This window comes from Chiloscyllium plagiosum, chromosome 4 (genome assembly GCF_004010195.1).
Source record: "Chiloscyllium plagiosum isolate BGI_BamShark_2017 chromosome 4, ASM401019v2, whole genome shotgun sequence".
NCBI classification, from domain to species: domain Eukaryota; kingdom Metazoa; phylum Chordata; class Chondrichthyes; order Orectolobiformes; family Hemiscylliidae; genus Chiloscyllium; species Chiloscyllium plagiosum.
The window spans coordinates 92819461-92838347 of record NC_057713.1 but is presented as its reverse complement, the minus strand read 5'-3'; the positions used below and the strand labels follow the sequence as shown (position 1 = coordinate 92838347).

Sequence of the window (18887 nt, the reverse complement as noted above, 5' to 3'; positions counted from 1 at the left end):
AGTTTCCACACCACAATTTCAAAGTTTCAGCATTTCCCAAGTGAAGAAATTCCTCCGCAGCTAAGTCTCATATGGCCTACTCCTTATCCTTAGTTTAATTCTTCACATTTTTGACTAAATGGCCAGGATAAACATCTCAACTATATTCACCCTATCACACTCAAAGAATTTTGTCAGTTTCAATAAGATCACCTCTCACTTATCAAAGTTCTAGAGGATGTATACACCGTTTCCTCAATTTCTCCCTGTAAGGCAATGCTACCATCCTAGAGAATAGTCTGGTGAACTTGCATTGTAGTCCCTTTATGGCAAATATATAGAATTGTAGAATCCTTATTGTGTAGAAAGATGTCATTCAGCCTATTGAGTCTCACTAAACCTCCGAGTAGCATTCCAGCAATCCCCCGACGCGATCTCCATACCATGGTTAATTCACCTAAGCTGCACAGCCCTGAACATTGCAGGGCAATTTAGCATGGTCAATCCACCTAACCTGCACATTTTTAGACTGTGGAAGGAAGCTGGAGCACCAGCTGGAAACCCGTGCAAATAATGGGAGAACATACAAACTCCATCTGGAGAGTCACCCAAGGGTGGAATCGAAACTGGGTCCCTGGCCCTGTGAGGCAACAGTACTAACCACTAAGCCTACGTTCTGCCCATCCTTCGATAAGGAAACCAAAATTCAACATGATATATCAAGTTGGGTTTCATCATGGTTCAGTACATTTTCTGTGCTGTACGACTGTTACGAATTCTGCACAATTTCAGCAAGTCAACTTCTGTACTCATCCCTTTGCGATGAAGGTCAAGGTATAACTTGCCTTGGAAAAACTACTTTTTGCACCTGCATGCAAGCTTTTAGTGACTCATGACAGGGGCAAGCAGGTTCCTTTGATCACCCGCACATCCTCATCCCTCTTCGTTTAACAAAAAGCCTTTCTTTTTTTTTCTACAAATCAAATAATTTAAAACTTAATTAAGTCATATCCCATGTTCCATATTCGAACCCATTGTTTAACCTGTTCAAGTCCTTTTGAAGTCTCTTTGCATCATACTCACAACTTACATTTCAACCAAGTTTGGTGTCACTAAGTTTGAAAGTGTAACAATTGGTTCCCCACCTACCACTCAAATGATTTATATATGATTCGGAGATGCCGGTGTTGGACTGGGGTGTACAAAGTTAAAAATTACACACCAACAGGTTTAATTGGAAGCACACTAGCTTTCGGAGCGACGCTCCTTCATCAGGTGATTGTGGAGGGCTCGATCGTAACACAGAATTTATAGCAAAAATTTGCAGTGTGATGTAACTGAAATTATACTTTGAAGAATTGATTGTCTGTTAAGCCTTTCATCTGTTAGAATACAGTGATAGTTTCACTTCTTTCATGTGTAAATCACAAAACCCTTTTGTGAACAGCTGTAGACCGAGCACTGATCCTGGTGGTATCCCACTAAAAACATTTTGAGAATTATTCATTTACTCCTACATTATGAATCTCAAAATTACACAACTGTTGTGGTGCAGAAAGAGGATATTCGGCCTATTGTGTCTTTCCTAGCTCGCTGAATGAACAATATGAGTTAATGCTATTTTCCTGTCTTTTTCTCATAACCCTGAGTACTGTTACTATTTAAATCATCATCTAATGCCTTCTTGAATACCTTAATTGAATCTTCCTCAATTAAACCAGTTTCTATGACACTTGTAGGCTGTACATTTCCGATCCTAACAACTATCTGTGTGACAACTAGTTATATTACGTTGCCTTGTATCTGTGCCCTCTGATTCTAGATCCTTCAACAAGTGGGAATAGGTTCTTCCTATCTATTTTATCCACCTCCTTCATGATTTTGAAAACATCCTATCAAATCTTAACTTAACTTTCTCCCTCCAAAAAAGCCCAACTTGTCCAATCTATTCTCATAATTGAAGTTTTGCATCCATGGTACCATATTTGTAAACCTCTTTTGCACTCAATTCAATGTATGCACATCCTTCCTAATGTGTAATGTCCAGAACAGTAATCCAGCTGAGGGTTAACGACTGTTCTATACAAGTTCAACATAACCTCCCTTTTTCTTGTACTGTCTATAGTGCATGTCTTTTCAACTGCTTGCTGTACCTATCCCATCACTTTCAAAACATATACATATTTAACATCTAGGTCTCAAATATTTTGCTGCACAGTTCTGTTATAGAGTCTTAAAGTTATACATCATTGAAACAGACCCTTTTGTCCAACTTATCTGTGCCTTCCAGATACCTTAAACTAATCTAGTTCCATTTGCCAGCATATCCCTCTAAACTCTTCCTATTTATGTAACCATCCAGATGCCTTTTAAATGTTGTAATTGCACCCGCCTCCACCACTTCCTCTGGCAACTTGTTCCACACACACATGCCAATGTCTGCGTGAAAACATTGCTGCTCAGGTCCCTTTTAAATCTTGCCCCTCTCATCTTAAACCTAAGCTCTCTAGTTTTGCACTCCCCTATCCTGGGAAAAAACTTTGACTATTCACCTAATCCATGCCCCTCATGATTTTATAAACTTCTATAAGGTCACCTCTCAGCCTCCGATATTCCAAGGGAAAAAGCTGCAGCCCTTTCAGCCTCTAAGCTCGAGCCTTCCAATCCCAGCAACATCCCTGTATATCTTTTCTGAACCCTTTCACATTTAACAACTACTTTGCTATAGCAGGAACACCAGAATTGAATGCAATATTCTAAAAGAGGCCTCGCTAATGTCCTGTTAAGCTGCAACATGAACTTCATCTGTCACTTACCTGTCTACTCCACCAACTTGTCAATATCCTTTTGTAGTTTTACATTATACTTCTCACAGTTTATAATGCTCACAAATTTTGCATCAGCTGCAAAGCTGGAAATTTTTTCTTACTCTCAAAATCTGGATCATTAATATAACAGGAGAAGCAAGGGTCCCAAAGTGGACCCCTGAGGAACTCCACTATAAATCATCATCCAGGCTGAAATGTATCCATTAACCATTAGTCTCTGTTTCCTATCCATCAGCCAAGTTGGGTCCATTTGCTGCTGTCCAGTTTATTCTGAGCTAAAAGTTGTCTCTCAAATCTGTTATGCGGCATTTGGTTGACTGTCTTTTGGAAATCCATGCACGCCATATCAACTCTCTCTTGTGTCTTCAAAAAACTGCAGCAAATTAGTTAAATATGGTTTCCTTTTAAGGAGCTTGTGCTGGTTTTTGTAATTAATTCACATTTTTCTATTAACAATTAATTCTATTCCAGGAATTTCTCTCAAGAAGAACCACTGATGTTTAACTGACTAGTCTGTAATTGTTAGGCTTATCCTCCATTTTTTTTTGAACAAATTTGCAATTCTCTAGAATCTGGCACCAGCCCCAGTCTTAATGAAAATTAACCCAATTCTTAATAAATTTTCAATCTATATTAATTCATACTCCCCCAGTCCCATGGGCACTAATTTAATTTACAAATTGCTTGCATAGGACCTTATTACAAACTTTCTGAAAATCCAAATGCATTATTTTTGGTTGTTCTCTTCTATCTATTCTTTATTTTCTTGTGTTTCTCGATATTCTTTGTACCAAAGTATTTTACCTCCTACTTCTGTGTTGAACTTCACCTACTATCTTCCTGAGAAAACTTCCCTTTCAAAATCCATGTTGACATATGGATGGGGGTTTTGGAGGGATGTGCACCGGATGCTGGTGGGTGGGACTAGATTGGGTTGGGATGTCTGGTCGGCATGGACAAGTTGGACTGAAGGGTCTGTTTCCGCACTGTATATCTATATGACTGTCCATTTTTTTTTTATCATTCTCTTCTCAGTATCCTGGTACTAAATCCTTTATATTAGATTCGAACATTTTCCCTACTGTGACAAAAGTGACAGGTCTGTAGTTCTCCACTTTCTCTCTTCCTGTCACCTTCAGTTGTGGGTTGCATTTGCTACTTTTCAGAATCTTTAGAATTTTGAAATAAACCCACCAATGCATTCGCTAACACTCCAGCCACTACTTCAAGATTCTGGGATATCTCATCTAGTCCAGGTATCAACCTTCAATCCAATTAGCCTTTCCAGTACTACCTTTTTACAATATTAAATTATTTTGGTTCCTTGGTTTTACAAATCCATTGGTTATCCAGTTTTTCTGGGAGAATTTCTGTAAAGACAGATGCAAAGTAATTGTTTAGTTCCTCTGTCATTTCCTTATTCTCCATTATAAATTCTCCTGACTTCATCTTTTAATAACCCACATTTGTCTTGGATGATGTTTTGCTTTTCTAATACCTGAAGAAACTTTAACAGTTTGCTTTTGTTTCTCACTAGCTCACATTCATATTCCCTTTCCCCTTTCTTTTGCTCTGGCATTCAATGAATCAGTCTTTGAATTCACATTTCCTTTTCCCTTCCTGGATTTTCAGGTTTTTCACAAGGTCCTATGCAAGCGGTTAGTAAATAAAATTAGTGCCCATAGGACTGGAGGAGTATGAATTAGTATGTTCCTAGCTACTTGGTTCTCCTTTGCTGGGTTTTAAATTCCTCCCAATCTTCATGCTTACCACTTTTTTTGACATCTTTATCAGCCACTTCATTTCACCTAATACTATATTAACTTTAATTTGCCAGGGTTGACTCATTTCATTTTTCCTTTTTAGGTATTTGTGACTTAGGTGAATTTCTGTCTGTTATAGACCTTTAACTACTGTACCAGGGCTGTGTTTTTGTACAAAAGCTAGGATTTTTTCCATTTATGTAGTGTTTGGGGATTAATGGGATTATGACACAAATTCAAAGATTCTTAAACACAGTAAAAATATAACTAGATGATTTGGTTTACTTATTTTAGTTTTTTTTCGTTAATAAACTTCTGTTTTATTGTTAAGGTAAAATCTGCAACATTGTGTACTTATTTTTAACGGGATCACTTAAAAACCAAAATGTGATCTATCAGTTTCTGTCTGTGATCCTACTTGTCCGGTAATAACGTTGCTTAGGATCATAACAATACAAGTGACCACCTGATGCCTTTAAAAATGAAGAACTGACAAAAAGATGATATTAAAGTACATGATTCATTTATTTAATAGGACTCTAAATAGAAAAAATAATTTACTTTTCATTGTTTTAATACAAAAAAAGCATTATGACTATTCTCTCCATTATTAAATTTCTTGAACGGAAAAATTGGTTAGACAAATCACTGCCCTGTTGGTGTGCATATCTGTCCAACTGGTTAGAGAGATCCTGGAGGAGTCCTCTGAATAATTTGCTTGACTATTTGTATTCAATGGAGAGTATGAAGCAGACCTAAGGAATTTGCTAGGAAGCAGGAAATCTATAAACTAAAGACTAGGTTAACAAGAAGCCCTGGTATTCACTTTCTACTTTTGTTGCCATCATTCATAGTTTTATTTCATCAGGGTGCGTATGGAAATTTCTTAACTCTTGAGGGACTTTCTTTGTGTTCTGCAATTTCAAAGCCATAGTTAAGACAGCTAGTTACTTGTTACTTAATTAGCTGTTTTAATCGCAATAGTCTGAGACTTTATTTGGGGTGAGGGCAAGATAGTGGTGATTTTTACCAGCTGTTCTGGTGACCAAAGTTGAAATAGTGAAGATTTGAACTTTGCAGTTTGCTCTGTAACAATGTCTCACATTGCTTCTGCTGTATTGCAGCTGTTGCCAACCAAGAGAGTTAATAACTGTCCAACTTTTCTGTCTCAGGATATCAAAATATTTTCTCAATTTTTACCTCTTTTCTAATTCTTTATTATTGTTTTGGATTTGTGTGTGTTTATGTTTGAAATGATTCTTTCATAGTTAAAGCTGATTATGGTTGGTGCACACTTTATGGAAAGTTAGTTAAATACTAAAGAAGTGCACTAATGTTTTCATTAAACATTCATTAATGAATTCCTGGTTAAGGAATTGAAATGTATTATCCAATATAATTTTGAAGCTGGTGTGCATCATACCGAGCAGTTATTTGTACAAGTCATTTTTCAAGTTCATGTTAATTTCTTGTTGAAAAGTATAACGGAACTGCAAATGAATTTAGACACTTTGTTGGACTACTAAATTCTCCTGTGTTTGTTTAAGGAACCCTTACACAAAATGAGATGATATTCAAACGTCTCCACCTTGGCACAGTTTCTTATGGGACAGACACAATGGATGAAATTCAAAGCCATATAATTGGCTCCTATGCACAGGTATGAATTTCGAATCTTGTTTGCAAAATAGTTTCATTGTATTTTAATCATGTCGAGTAATAGTTTTCAAGAGATTGTAGCAGTTTTAAATGGAATTGAAAGAAGTGTGTGAAATTTAAATACAGCATTTGCAGGTTATATCTGTTAGTGATACTGGAAATGTTTATCTTAATCCCACTGAAAGCAAAACACAAGCCAATGGGAGTTCTTGTATACAGTTCTGATTTAGAAAAGAATAAAGTTGACTGAAATTCTTGCTGTACAGCCAGAACTAGGGACAATTTGGGTGTAGAGGGATGAGGGACACCTGCCTTTCTCTGGTTGTGGCTGTAAATCTGGGCCTGTGATTTTTGGCCCTTCCGGTGACTACAGTTGCTTTTACTAGATGCCTTACGTTCGTGGAGTTCACAGAAAATTGCAGTCTGATGTCAAGCATAAATAATATTTATTTGGGCAATATGTCAGAAGGTATCTGTGGCTTCTCTCGGGTTAGAAGGAACGGGAGGGTAGAGAAACGGAAGTATGTTGAACTTCAAATTACAGGTGAGCTGAAGTATACCTGCCAAATAATTTGATGTGGTATAAATAGATACTGCTTTTCAGCCTTCGGATTTCTCTGTATACAGTGTATAATTGTACTGTTTTGGTATTTTTAACATGATCATTTAGTAGTAAATGTAATTGTATGTTCACGTTTTGTGTTGAATGGTATATGTTATTAAATTATTTTAGGGTGTAAGAGCTTCTCCCATTCAAAGTATTTGGAAATGTTCAAATAATGCATGTAACGCTGTGTTCTCGACTTTAGTGTATACCCCATTCCTCGACAAAGAAATAGACTGCAAACAATTCAAATGGCACATTGAGGGAATACAAAGAGCACACGTGTGTTCTTTGTGTAGTTGAGAGGTGGGGGATGGGGGCTGACCCTTTAAGGGAGTCGGTCAGGCGACCCAAAGGGGCAGACTTTGAGTCCAGTCTACAACCATCTGTGGAGGTGTGAGCATCGTTAATAAAATGTTCCTGTTTAGATTTACCAATTGTCCACTTGGTATATAATTCCTGGAAAGGAAGCACAAACTTAGCAATGTGCAAAGGTGAAGCGAGAGAGATACCCATAAAAATTGCAGAAGGTTCAAACATCACCTCTAGGAAGTTCTATAGTGAGTTAGATCATTTAAAAATTCAACAAGGAAGAAAATGAGAATCAAAAGGGACTGATAGGCATTGCCACCTGTATTCTAGACAGAATCAACATGAGCCAGGAAAGAGCTTGAGAGGAAGCAGCTCAGGCAGCAAAATTATTCTGATGTTGAGAGTATCATGTTTGGGTCTATCTATAAAAAGACCACAAGAAACATGAACCTGGAGCAGCTTATTTTAAGTCTTTCCAGCTATACATTTGGACTTAGACTGGCTCAAGCTCCCCATTTTGGATAACCTGACCTGTTTTAAATGGGCAGTACATACTCTGCCATATACCACAAAAACATTGGAGAAAACGACAACCCTTCCATAGTTTACAGTGGCGTGATCAGTCTCTTGGGGATGACGATTCCTGGAAGACAATCTCTATTTTTTTGAGTAGTGTCCTGGGCTTCAGGAAATTGCATTTCAGGCCTCTTGAAGTGGGCATTTGCAACCAACCATAACATCAGTCCCTCTATTAGTCCCACAAGAACAGTGTGAATCCACAGCTCCAGTGTTTGAGGCCATTCCCGTGGGTGAAGGGGGAATAACCAAGTGTGCAAACTTTGCATGATCCCGCTTTCTCCACAATCTGGAAGTCCACATTCAGCCACCAAAAGTAGGTCCTGGCTATTTTCTTCATTTGCACCATGCCACGGTGTTCATGGTGCACTTTTACTCGGGTCTTTCCTCTTCAAGGGCGAGGAATAACAACACTCATTCACTGAAACAGACACCTGTCTAATATGGATAGCTTCCACCTCTTGAACAGATAAGGGCATGATTTTGGGAGGTTACTATGACTGGTCCTCCTTTTCAGGACTAGGTCCACTACATGGTTCAAAACTGGATTGTTCTGGATAGTGTTCTGCACCTGACCTGTTAACACCAGCACCTTGTCTTCCTGGGAAAATTGTGATTTTCAGGTCCCAGTTGGGAACAACAATATCTCTGATACTAGCAGCCTTGACTAGGCATCTGCATTGCCATGTTTCTCTGACTGTCAGTAGCTGATTTCATTTGAGTAGACTGACGGAACCACTGCCCATCTCTGCAGCCATGCTGCCACTGTTAATGATATTCCCCTATATGGGCCATGAGTGAAGTTCGAGGTATCTGGTTGGGTAGCAGCACAAAGTACCTGCTCTAAAGGAAATGGGTGAATTTCTTAACACCAAAAACGATGGCCAATCCTCCTCTTTCCACTGGGGTATAATTTTCCTCCAACTTTTTTCGTCACTTCAATGCAAATGCAATGGGCCTTTCCTCTCCATTCAGTAAGATATATGCCAATACAGCGCCAATCCCATAAGGCAAGGCATCACGCTAGCTGTAGTGATAACTTTGGGTTTGACTCCTTTCATTTCCCCATCCAAATAATGCACGGTATTCACATTTTACTACATATCATGGTAATTCTGCACACTGGTCCCTTAACTGTACTTTCACCTGTTCATAACCCTTTAGTGGCACCACTTGTTCAGTGTATGTCCGTCATATAATCTTGGCAGGCTTCAATGACAGCGCCCTTAACTTCTCTCTAAAGATGGATTCGGGAATCTGAGACACTGCTACACCCGTATCCACTTTAATTTTTACTGTCTTCCCCTCTGTTTCTTGGTTGTTCCCAAATTAATTAGCTTCACCCTGTACTAATGGTTGTTTAACCAAAGCTCTCCTGACTCTGGCCGTTTTGCTGCTTCTGCAGACCCAGCTGACTGTGTGTCTACTCCCTGGCTGGTGGCATGTTCCTATCTCTTGTCTTCAGGGTTGTTTCTCTTTGACTCCACTGCTCTTGTTTGGTTTATAACCTACAATTTTGGACAGTATGGTCCACTTGCTTCGACATTTGCAGCACTGGGCATCTTGAGTCCAACACGTTGACTCCTTGTGGCAAAACTTGCCACATTGCCAGCATTCTGTGGGTTGGTACCACACTCTTCTGAGCTTCTGTTAAGTTATATGTCTGGGTACTGACACTCAACTGTGTTGCTCCCCTGGCTGCCAACTCCCAAGTTTGCATTTTGAAAGTTGCATTGAAATTCAGGCCTCTCTTTGTTGGTAGATTCGCTAGTTATTGTGTCTAATTATAAAAAGTCCACAAGATAGGTCTGTAGAAACTTGAACCAGTTTATTTTATGTCTTTGCAACTACACAGTTGGACCTAGACTGACCCAAGCTCCTCAGTCCGGGTCATCTAACCCTTTCTCTGAAAGGGGCAGCCCACACTCCTAACTCCAAAGAGTTAGGTAGAAGGAGAGTCTTTAGAGTAAGATTAGTTTCAGAAAACCAGCTGCTGACTCTTCACCCAATGACCAGTTGGTAGGTATGCAACTGTAACAAGGAGATTACAGAATGCTAGAACAATGGAAGATGCCAAGTGGAAACAGCCAAGCCAAATTAATACTAAATAAAGATTGAGTAGTCTGCACCAACACTGATTTCACTGCATTAAATGTGGTGACGCAGAAGCGCATGCATAGATGCATTCTGATGTCTTTCGTGGCTAGCTGATATCACTAGAACAGGCATGGCATCTATTGGCAATTATTTTGCCAACTTTGGCTGTCAGATAATAATTCCAGAAATATTTAAATAGTGCAGAGAGTTGATGCCATCTCTCTTCATGAGAAATTGCATTCCAATTTTTAAAAAATTGTTTGTAGAGTTATGATGCATATTTCATATTGTGTAACCCCTCTTCCTTGAGTAAAGAAACAATAAGTGACATATTTAATAAACTTGCGTTGTCTGAAATCTGTGCTTCATAAGATTAAAAGTGCTGAATTAAATGGTACACTGGTTTTTGAGAGTTTGATCTTAATTTAAGTTTAATATATCAATTTACATAAATATAACTTGGATAGTTTTCAAATGTTCCATTGAAGCCCACAATTGAATGGTTGTCAAAAAATGTCAGTGATTCAAAAAGTGGAAGTCATTCCTTTTTTAATTGAAGAATCTAAATGTTCAGTCTGTTGATGTGAGCAAATTCTCTTCCATCGATTACTTTGCAAGGTTCAGAAACTGTTGCTGTTAGTCAAATGATGTGTAGTGGAACTGCATGCAAGTTTTGTATGTGATAATTGAACATCAAGAGAAAGAAAAAAAGAACAAAGATGTTAGAGACAGATTATGGCAACAAAACTCTCAAGTTACAGGTATTTTCTAATTCTCATTCTGAACATTAAACATCTAATCTGATCTCACTTTGTGCAAAAAGATGCTTATTTGAAGAAATAATGCAGTGAAAACTGGTATGGATTTTTGTAATTATTGTTCTATTGGCATTTCAATTTCATTGCTTTCCTCAAAGTTAAATTCAACTCTCAAAAAAGATTTGTGTGGAGTTCACTAGTGAAATTGTTGAATCTGGTACAATCTGCAGATTTATTTTTGTTTATATCGTCTAATTTTAAGACTGAGAGGCAGATAAACTGATGAAAGAACAAGGCTATCATTAATTGGGATGAAAATTAAAAAGACCATCTGGATAAGCTAGTTGCAAAGTAATTAAAAAATCTCTGCTTTATAGCCAACAAACTTAAAGCTGGAGAATAGGCTAGTATTCTAGTAATGACCAAATACAGTATGTTGTCGACACTTTTTGCCAATGTAAATTTTCTGGTGAACAGAGTTGTGGGCTACTTTAGCCCCTGGGAGAGGGAATGGAGAAGCTAGCTATCTGATCTAAAGCCCAGAAGCATTCTGTGGAGGAAGTGGGAGATGGAGAAAGATGAGGAAGGCTGAGTGCCATTGCATATTGGAACAATGTAATTAACTGTTATTAAATTCTGTCCTGTAGTTCCACATTTAGAAATTGTTCTAGATGAAACTGTAATCCCTGGCTCACTGAGCTGGGTCTTGACAGATTTCAAAAATCAATCGGTTATCCTAAAGGATGTCACTTAAAATTTAATCTCCAATTTTAAAAACAGCCATTAAAAGAATGCAGATCTTACAATCAATTATTTAGCATTCACAAAATTGCCCAGATTAAATAATATCTATTATGTACAATAGTCCAGTTTGTGTCGTCATCTTGAAAACTTAAGTGTTGAACCAAATCTCTCAATAGTATTAAATGTTATCCCAATACAAGTAACCAAATTAAAGCATGAGAAGTAGTAAATAATAATAGATAATGTTTCAACTATTCAAGTCAGACAGCATCTGTTGAGAAATAAATAAATGGTAACTTTAGTTCTCTCTGGAGATGCTATGTGTTCCAATATTTTATGTTTATATTTGAGAATTTTATTTGAGAATTCTAGCATCCACATATGAAGTAAATGTTGAAATAAATGGCATATCATGATAGGCCAGGTCGCATGAAGAATATATCATAATGGATAACTTTCTTTTCTGTATCCCTCTTAAATGAGTCTGTGTTGTGAGTGAAAAAAATGTATGGGTCAAAAAGAAATGATAGTGTGCATTTTGGGTTGCCACACAAACATCCCTGTTTGGCACTGGGGGAACTGAGCAGCACTGAATAAACACAAAAGTAAGAGATTTGTATGGCAAATCATATAACTAGGGCTGTAGATAGGGCTTTAAACCAAACACTTTGGGTGAGAGGGTAGAGTTCAGTTACATGGAAAATTATAAAATTTAAAAGTGAAGAAGGTATGATTGCAGGTTAGTGATGAGAGTTGGTTGTTACCAGAAAACAAAAGAAAGGGACAAAATGTGTGAATGTTGTACTGTACCAAGAAGCCATAAAGATAGTAGGAAATTCGGTAATAGAATGAACTTAAAAGCTTTGTATCTTAATGCACAAGGTATTTGGAATAAGGTGGTTGAACTGATGGTGCAAATCTAGTGTATACGATCTCAGCCATCAAGGAAGCATGACTACAAGAAGATCAAAACTGGGAGCTTAACATTCAGCGATATTTGACCTTTCAGAGAGACAGATGAAAAAGCTGGTGGGGTAGCACTGTTGATAAGAAATTAAATGAGGACAGTTATGAGAGATGATCTAGGCTTGGATGATGTAAAGTCCATGTGGGTTGAGGTCTAACCTGCAGGGATAAAAGATATTGATAGGAGTAGTGTACAAATCCTTAAACTGTAGTCTGTGGGAAAGACTATAAATCAACAAATAATGGGACTATGTAAAAAAGAACACACAAATAAATATGACTGACTTCTTGTTGATTAATTGATTAATCAGATCGTAAAGGATAACTATGACAGTGCTGGAACTGGAACTGTTTACAATATTAATGACTTGGAGGAAGGAAGTGAATATATTTTAGGCAAATCTGCAGACCATGCAAGAATAGGTCAAAATTTAGGTTGTGAAAGGGACATGAGCAGTTTACAGAGAGATATTGATTAAGTATGTGGGCAAAATGTTGGCAAATGAAGTATAATATGAGAAAATGTTGTGTTTACTTTGAAAGGGAGAACAAAAGAATAGAATATTATTTAAATGGAGGAAAACTGTAGAAAGCTACAATACAAAGGGACTTGGGAATATTTGTACATAAAACACAGCTAGCATACAGATGCAGCAGGTAATTAGGAAGGCTAATGGAATGTTGTCCCTTATTTCAAGGGAGTTGGAGTATAAGAGTAGGAAAGTCGAACTGCAATTATACACTGAGCTGGTGAGACAACATTTGGAGTATAAGGGGCAGTTTTCATCCCGTTATGGGGATGCCATTTCGTTGGAGGCAGTTTGGAGAAGATTCACTTGGATGATCCCTGTTGTGGAAGGATAGTTTTATGAGCAAAAGCTAAACAGAGTGGAATTATACTCACTGAAGTTGAGAAAAATGCATGGTGGTCTCATTGAAACATATAATATTCTGAGGTTAAATGCTGAGAGAATGTTTCCATTCTGGTCCAGGAGTGGACCTTCTGACCTCTAACCAGGAACGCCAGAGTCTAGTACCAGAGAGCATAGTCTCAGAGTTAAGAGGTGCCAATTTAAGACTGAAGTGAGGAGGACTTTCTTTTCTCAGGGTTTTGAGAATTGTAGGGGCAGAATCCTTGTGTATATTTAGGGCTTAGGTAGGTAAATTCTTGATTGGGTAGAGAATTGAATTATGGAGAAAGGGTAGGTAAGTGGACATGAGGAATGTCAGATCATCCTTGATCCTATTGAATGGCAGAGCAGGTTTACAGGGCTATTCCTGTTCCTATTTCTTTATACTCTTATGGTATGTACATTTGGGAAGAAATTGCTGTGCAATTTTTTTTTCTTGAATGGCCAATACAGTCTAAGAACAAAATATCATTGATTTATAATTTTCTACTTAATATCCACAAATGAATTTTCTAGATTTGACAGAAGACTTTTGCCTCCAAGTGTCATTTACTAAGTAAAAAGGAATGTGAGCCATGTTGCTATTGTCTTCAATATTATGTTGTACAATGAATTGCTGAAAAGAGATCCACATTAATCCAAAGTGTGATATAATCTTGCATTAATGAAGTTGAATTTTGTGAAGACTTAGTTTTGCCAGTCTGTTTGGGACTGATTTAACCATTTGTTAGGATAGTATGTACTAACTTTGAAAGAAAACCTTAACAGAAGGAAAATGCTGAAAGAGGACTTAACCCAAAAATTGCAAACTTCCATTCCATTGCAAACTGCCATTCATGTCCTCAGGACTCTGAAGTAGTCCAACAGTGATTAATAGCTTGAAGGTTAATCGCTGTTGTACTAGCAGCATGACAGTCAATTTTCTCACAGCAAGTTTGCAGAGATAATGCTATAATATTGGAATAAAAAATATTTTCAATGCAATTGGTTGAGGGTCAAATTTTGCCTAGATGAGGAAGCTTCCAGCTTCACTACAAGTAGTGCTATTAGATCTTCTTTATTCGTGAAGGCTTAGTGTATAACCTGAAGGACAACAGCTACAAAAGTATATCAGTCCTTCAATTTTGTAACAAGTTATAAAGTTAGGTTATCTATTCAAGTACCGAGAACAGGACTTGAATGTGGCTTAGTAAATAAGGTTGCCAGAATTCAAAGTCTTTAACAAACCAACATCAAATTTATTGGAGAGGTGAACTCCAATGCATCAGAATTAATACTTTTTGCCACTTTCTCAATGTTATGACATCAATTCATGTCATCCTCAAGATTAATATCTTAACAGAAGGTGAGTAATGTCATTTTATTAGGTTTTAAATATATAGGGAAGCAAAATCAGCTGGCACAAAACAGGGTTTGAAAGGATGTTGAAACCATTGGAGATGGCAGCAGAAGTCTGCGTGTATACCATTATTTACTCCTGAACTAACTTTGATTTATCTAATTTCTCTTCAGTGGAACATTGCTGTGCATAAATTAAATGCTGAAGTTGTCAACAGTACAGAAGACCTATGTTCCAATATTATGACATAACTAAGCTATTCCTATGCGGTTACAACATGGCATCTACCCGACAATATGGAAATAGCCATGGTATGTCCTGTACATAACAAGCAGGAAAAGTCAAACCTGGTTAATTACTGCCCCATTAGTCTACTCTCAATCATCAGTAAAATGAAGGAACGTGTCAGTAATAGTGCTTTTGCAGCACCTGCTCAACAATAACCTGCTGAGTGACGCCCAGTTTGGGTTCCACGAGGGCCACTCAGCTTCTGATCTCAATGCAGACTTGGTTCAAACATGGACAAAACAGCTGAATTCCAAAGGTGACATAAGAGTGACAGACTTGACATCAAGACTGCATTTGCCAAGTGTGGTATCAATGAGTATTAGGCAGCAAACTCTTCCCTTATTGGAGTCGTACCTGACACATAGGAAGATAGTTGTGGTTGTTGAAGGTCAGTCATCTCAGCCCCAGGACATCTCTGCAGGAGTTTCTCAGGGGAGTGCTTGAGGTCCAATCATCTACAGTTGCATTATCAATGACCTTCCTTCCATTGTGAGGTCAGAAGTGGGGGATAAATGCCAATCATTGCACAATGTTCAGCATCATTTGAGACTCCTCAAACACTGTAGCAGTCCATATTCAAATGCAACAAGATCTCGGCGATATCCAGATTTGGGCTGACAAGTGGCAAGTAACGTTTGCAGCACACAAATGCCAGGCAATTATCATCTGCAATAAGTGGCAACCTAATCACGTGCCAATAATGTTACCATCAATAAATGGCACATTATCAACATCCTTGGGGTTACCATTGACCAGAAATTCAAGTGGACTCACCACATAAACACTGGCTACAACAGCAAGTCAGAGGCTAGGAATACTTTGGCAAGGAACTCAGTTCCTGACTCTCCACTTGCCTAGATGGGTGCATCTCCAAAAATGCTCAAGAAGCTTGACACTATTCAGGGCAAAACAGCCCGTTTGATTGGCATCACAGCCACAGCATAGACTCCCTCTATCATCAATGTTCAGTCACTGCAGTCCATGCTATCGAGAAGGTGCACTGCAGAAATTCACCAAAGATCCTTAGACAGCACCTTCCAAACCCACACCAACTTCCACCTAGAAGGACATGGTCAACACATACATGGGACCACCATCATTTGCAAATCCTCCTCCAGGCCACTCACCATCCTGACTTGGGAATACATTGCCATTCCTTCACTATTACTCGGTCAAAATCCTGGAATTTCAGAATACCCATGTCAAAGCTTCTTGGAGAACAAATTCCAGATTTCTCCTGTGGAAGAAAGAGATGTTTCTTGTTTTCATTCCTAAATGTCCTAATTGTAAGTTTGAGAGATCCTCCTGTTTTTGGTTCCATGGCCTATCAAATGCTATTATCAGTTTAAAGATCTTGATTAAAAGTAATTCCTCAATCTGCTAAACTCAGGAGTGCAAGCTGAGTTAATGCAAATTGTCCTCTTAAGTTAACCCTTTAAAACCTGTACCCTTCTGATCGTCCTTCCGAGGCAATTGCATCATTACTGAGCTATTCTACCCAAAACTGACTCTTTCTCCAAGTGGTGTCTGACTAAGATTTTGTACAACTGCCACATCACTATTTCACTTTTGAGTTCCGGGGACCAATCGGTTTAAAATAATGATCAATATTCCACCCGGTCTTTGATTTTTGTTTTAGCTGTGCCCTAGCATTTGATGATTATTGTATCCGTGAATCTATTTTCTCATCTACAACACCTAGTGTCTCTCAAGGGAATAATCTGATCAGTCTTTCTCGGGTCCAAAGTAAATGATTGCATCTTTCAACTCATTCAAGTGTTTGTCCACTTGTGGTTGACACTTACTTGCAACTTCCATTTTGTGTCATATACTGTGTCTGCTAATTTAACATCAAACTTGAATAGCCTACTGCTTATTCTGTTAGCCTGTTTTTCTTTTCTGTCCTATTGAATTCATCAACAGCGTGTGATTCCTTGCCATCTCTCATGAAACAAAACTTCTAATTGTATCCATCAGGCCATGAAAGCTTTATGGAACACTTTACAAAGATTTATCTGTCCAGTAGCTTCTTGTATTAATACATGCTACATTTGTGCATAAATATTTATTAGACTTTTTAATTAAGCCATTGTTTTCTGAGACATTTGCCAGCCCCTCCTTTATCCAGAATCATGGCTGCTGTTGATGAAGTAGCTGTATTGTGGGTGGTTCTGCTTGCTGGCTCAAGTGAACATCTCATCTAACGATTCCAGTGATGTTTTATATGTTGAAATACCTAGTTGAAGACAGAGCCCACAGTCCCTACAATTGAAAAGAGTATAAGAGAAATCCCAATAAATTGAGTAAACATGTTCAGGAGACTTTCTTGGTATTGAAGCTCTTTGGGGCATCCTGAGGTTGTGAAAGGTGCTATACAAGTACAGTTTGTTTTCTTGGTAATAGGGAGCATGAAGCTAAGACATCACAAGGTAAGATATAGAGTAATTCCTCTTTTTGTTAGAGATTTTTAAACTCTTTTTTGAAAACAGAAATTTATTGATGAATCAAAGAATAATGAATCCTGTACTCTACTGCTGTATCTTGGGATAGGTTTAATTATTAACATATAACCATAGTTCTTGTTGTGAAAGGAACATGTGATGTAAATAGTGTATGTAATATAATTAATTTTAGTTTAACTCAGTCAGTTAGCAGGGTCTGATGTTTTTGGTTTAACATTGATTTCATCCATAGTTTTTTTTAATGCAATATGATAGTCTCCTAGGTCTACTCTACCCTGATCTATTGTAAATTGATTATATTTCCCCACTGGAAATGTTTTGTGACACAGGGCATCATCTTTAATGAAATTTGTGTGAAATTAAATTCTACGAGCATCAATATACACAGCATAATGCAGAATGAGTAAATCAGCTTACTGATTTGTTGTTAGAGTAGCATCAGCATTGGAAGAATGCAAATGCAGCCTTATTCCAGAAACTGAAAAGGCTGTCAGATGAGTAAAAAGTTAAACCGTTTATTAGGCAGCACTGTAATTTGATGGGCAGAAAGTTCACGGTTCAGTAACTTAACACACCCAGGCAACGAGAGTGGTTAAAATGGAATGAGGTAAGATCAGTTTAAAGTTAACAGAAAAGTGGTTGATAGAGATGGTGGGATCAGGGATGTATGTCATTTCACATCCTGGCTAGAAGGCCTTTACTGGGTAGGAGGTTAATAATGGAAAATGATCTGCTTCACTGGAGGAGATAAATTCTGTCAGAAGCAGCTGGATCTTATTGGAGTATTAGCTTATATACATGACAGTGCGGAGTTGGTGCTTGTAAAAGACGCAGCATGACTCCAACAATCTAATGTGACAAAGGAGTTATGGAGGTTGTGTCATTTATGCTATTTTTGCCTGTTGTTTACTGTATATTGAGACAAGTGAAAAGGATTTTTAAAGTTTCTGTTACATAGGGATGTGTGTATATTTTAATGTGTCCAATTTATTCAGAGATTCCTCTTTTTTTAAAAACATTGTGCATAATGCTATTTTTAAAAAAAGAACCCTTTCCAATTTTTAAAACATCCATTTGGCTTTGCTTGTTCTTCAATAAGGAGGAATGTTTGATGTGTAAAATTTGTTTTGCTGGTTGTTGAGGTGTCAGTTCGAATTTCACTGCTGTTTTGTATTTTGCTTGCCCTCACCAAAGTGAATGTGAAGTTAGTGTGTCCCACACAGCTTAAATTGCTTGTTATACTATATGGGCAAATTTAAATATTCGTACAGAGATTTACATTTTTCCGTGCTAAGAGGAAGATGATTACTCGTCTACTAAAGCTGCCTTTGTTTGATCGAATGTTATCAATGCATGGCAATTATATTGCTTCTAACTTTTGTAAAATCATATTTACTGTCCAAACCTTGCCACCAATCATATCTTTAAATGAAATTTGAGAATGTAACTATTCTGACCCCTACGTGGGAAGTTTTAATCCATTTATGATAAACATTGAGATCTGAAAACAGTGAAGTTCACTAAGAGTGTTGTTTCTTTAATAAAAAGGTGGTACTTTTATACATTGTACCTTAAATTTCAAAGGTTCATAGTATGGATTT

General features: G+C 37.7%; 1 protein-coding gene across 1 annotated transcript in view; it reads left to right on the top strand.

Annotated features, from left to right (window-relative positions):
• atp9b (ATPase phospholipid transporting 9B) overlaps positions 1-18887 on the top strand; it is a 346071-nt gene that overhangs the window by 256096 nt on the left and 71088 nt on the right. The window contains exon 14 of the mRNA XM_043688616.1: positions 6118-6230. Within this exon, the coding sequence (XP_043544551.1) occupies positions 6118-6230 (113 nt within the window). The remainder of the gene's footprint in view (positions 1-6117; positions 6231-18887) is intronic.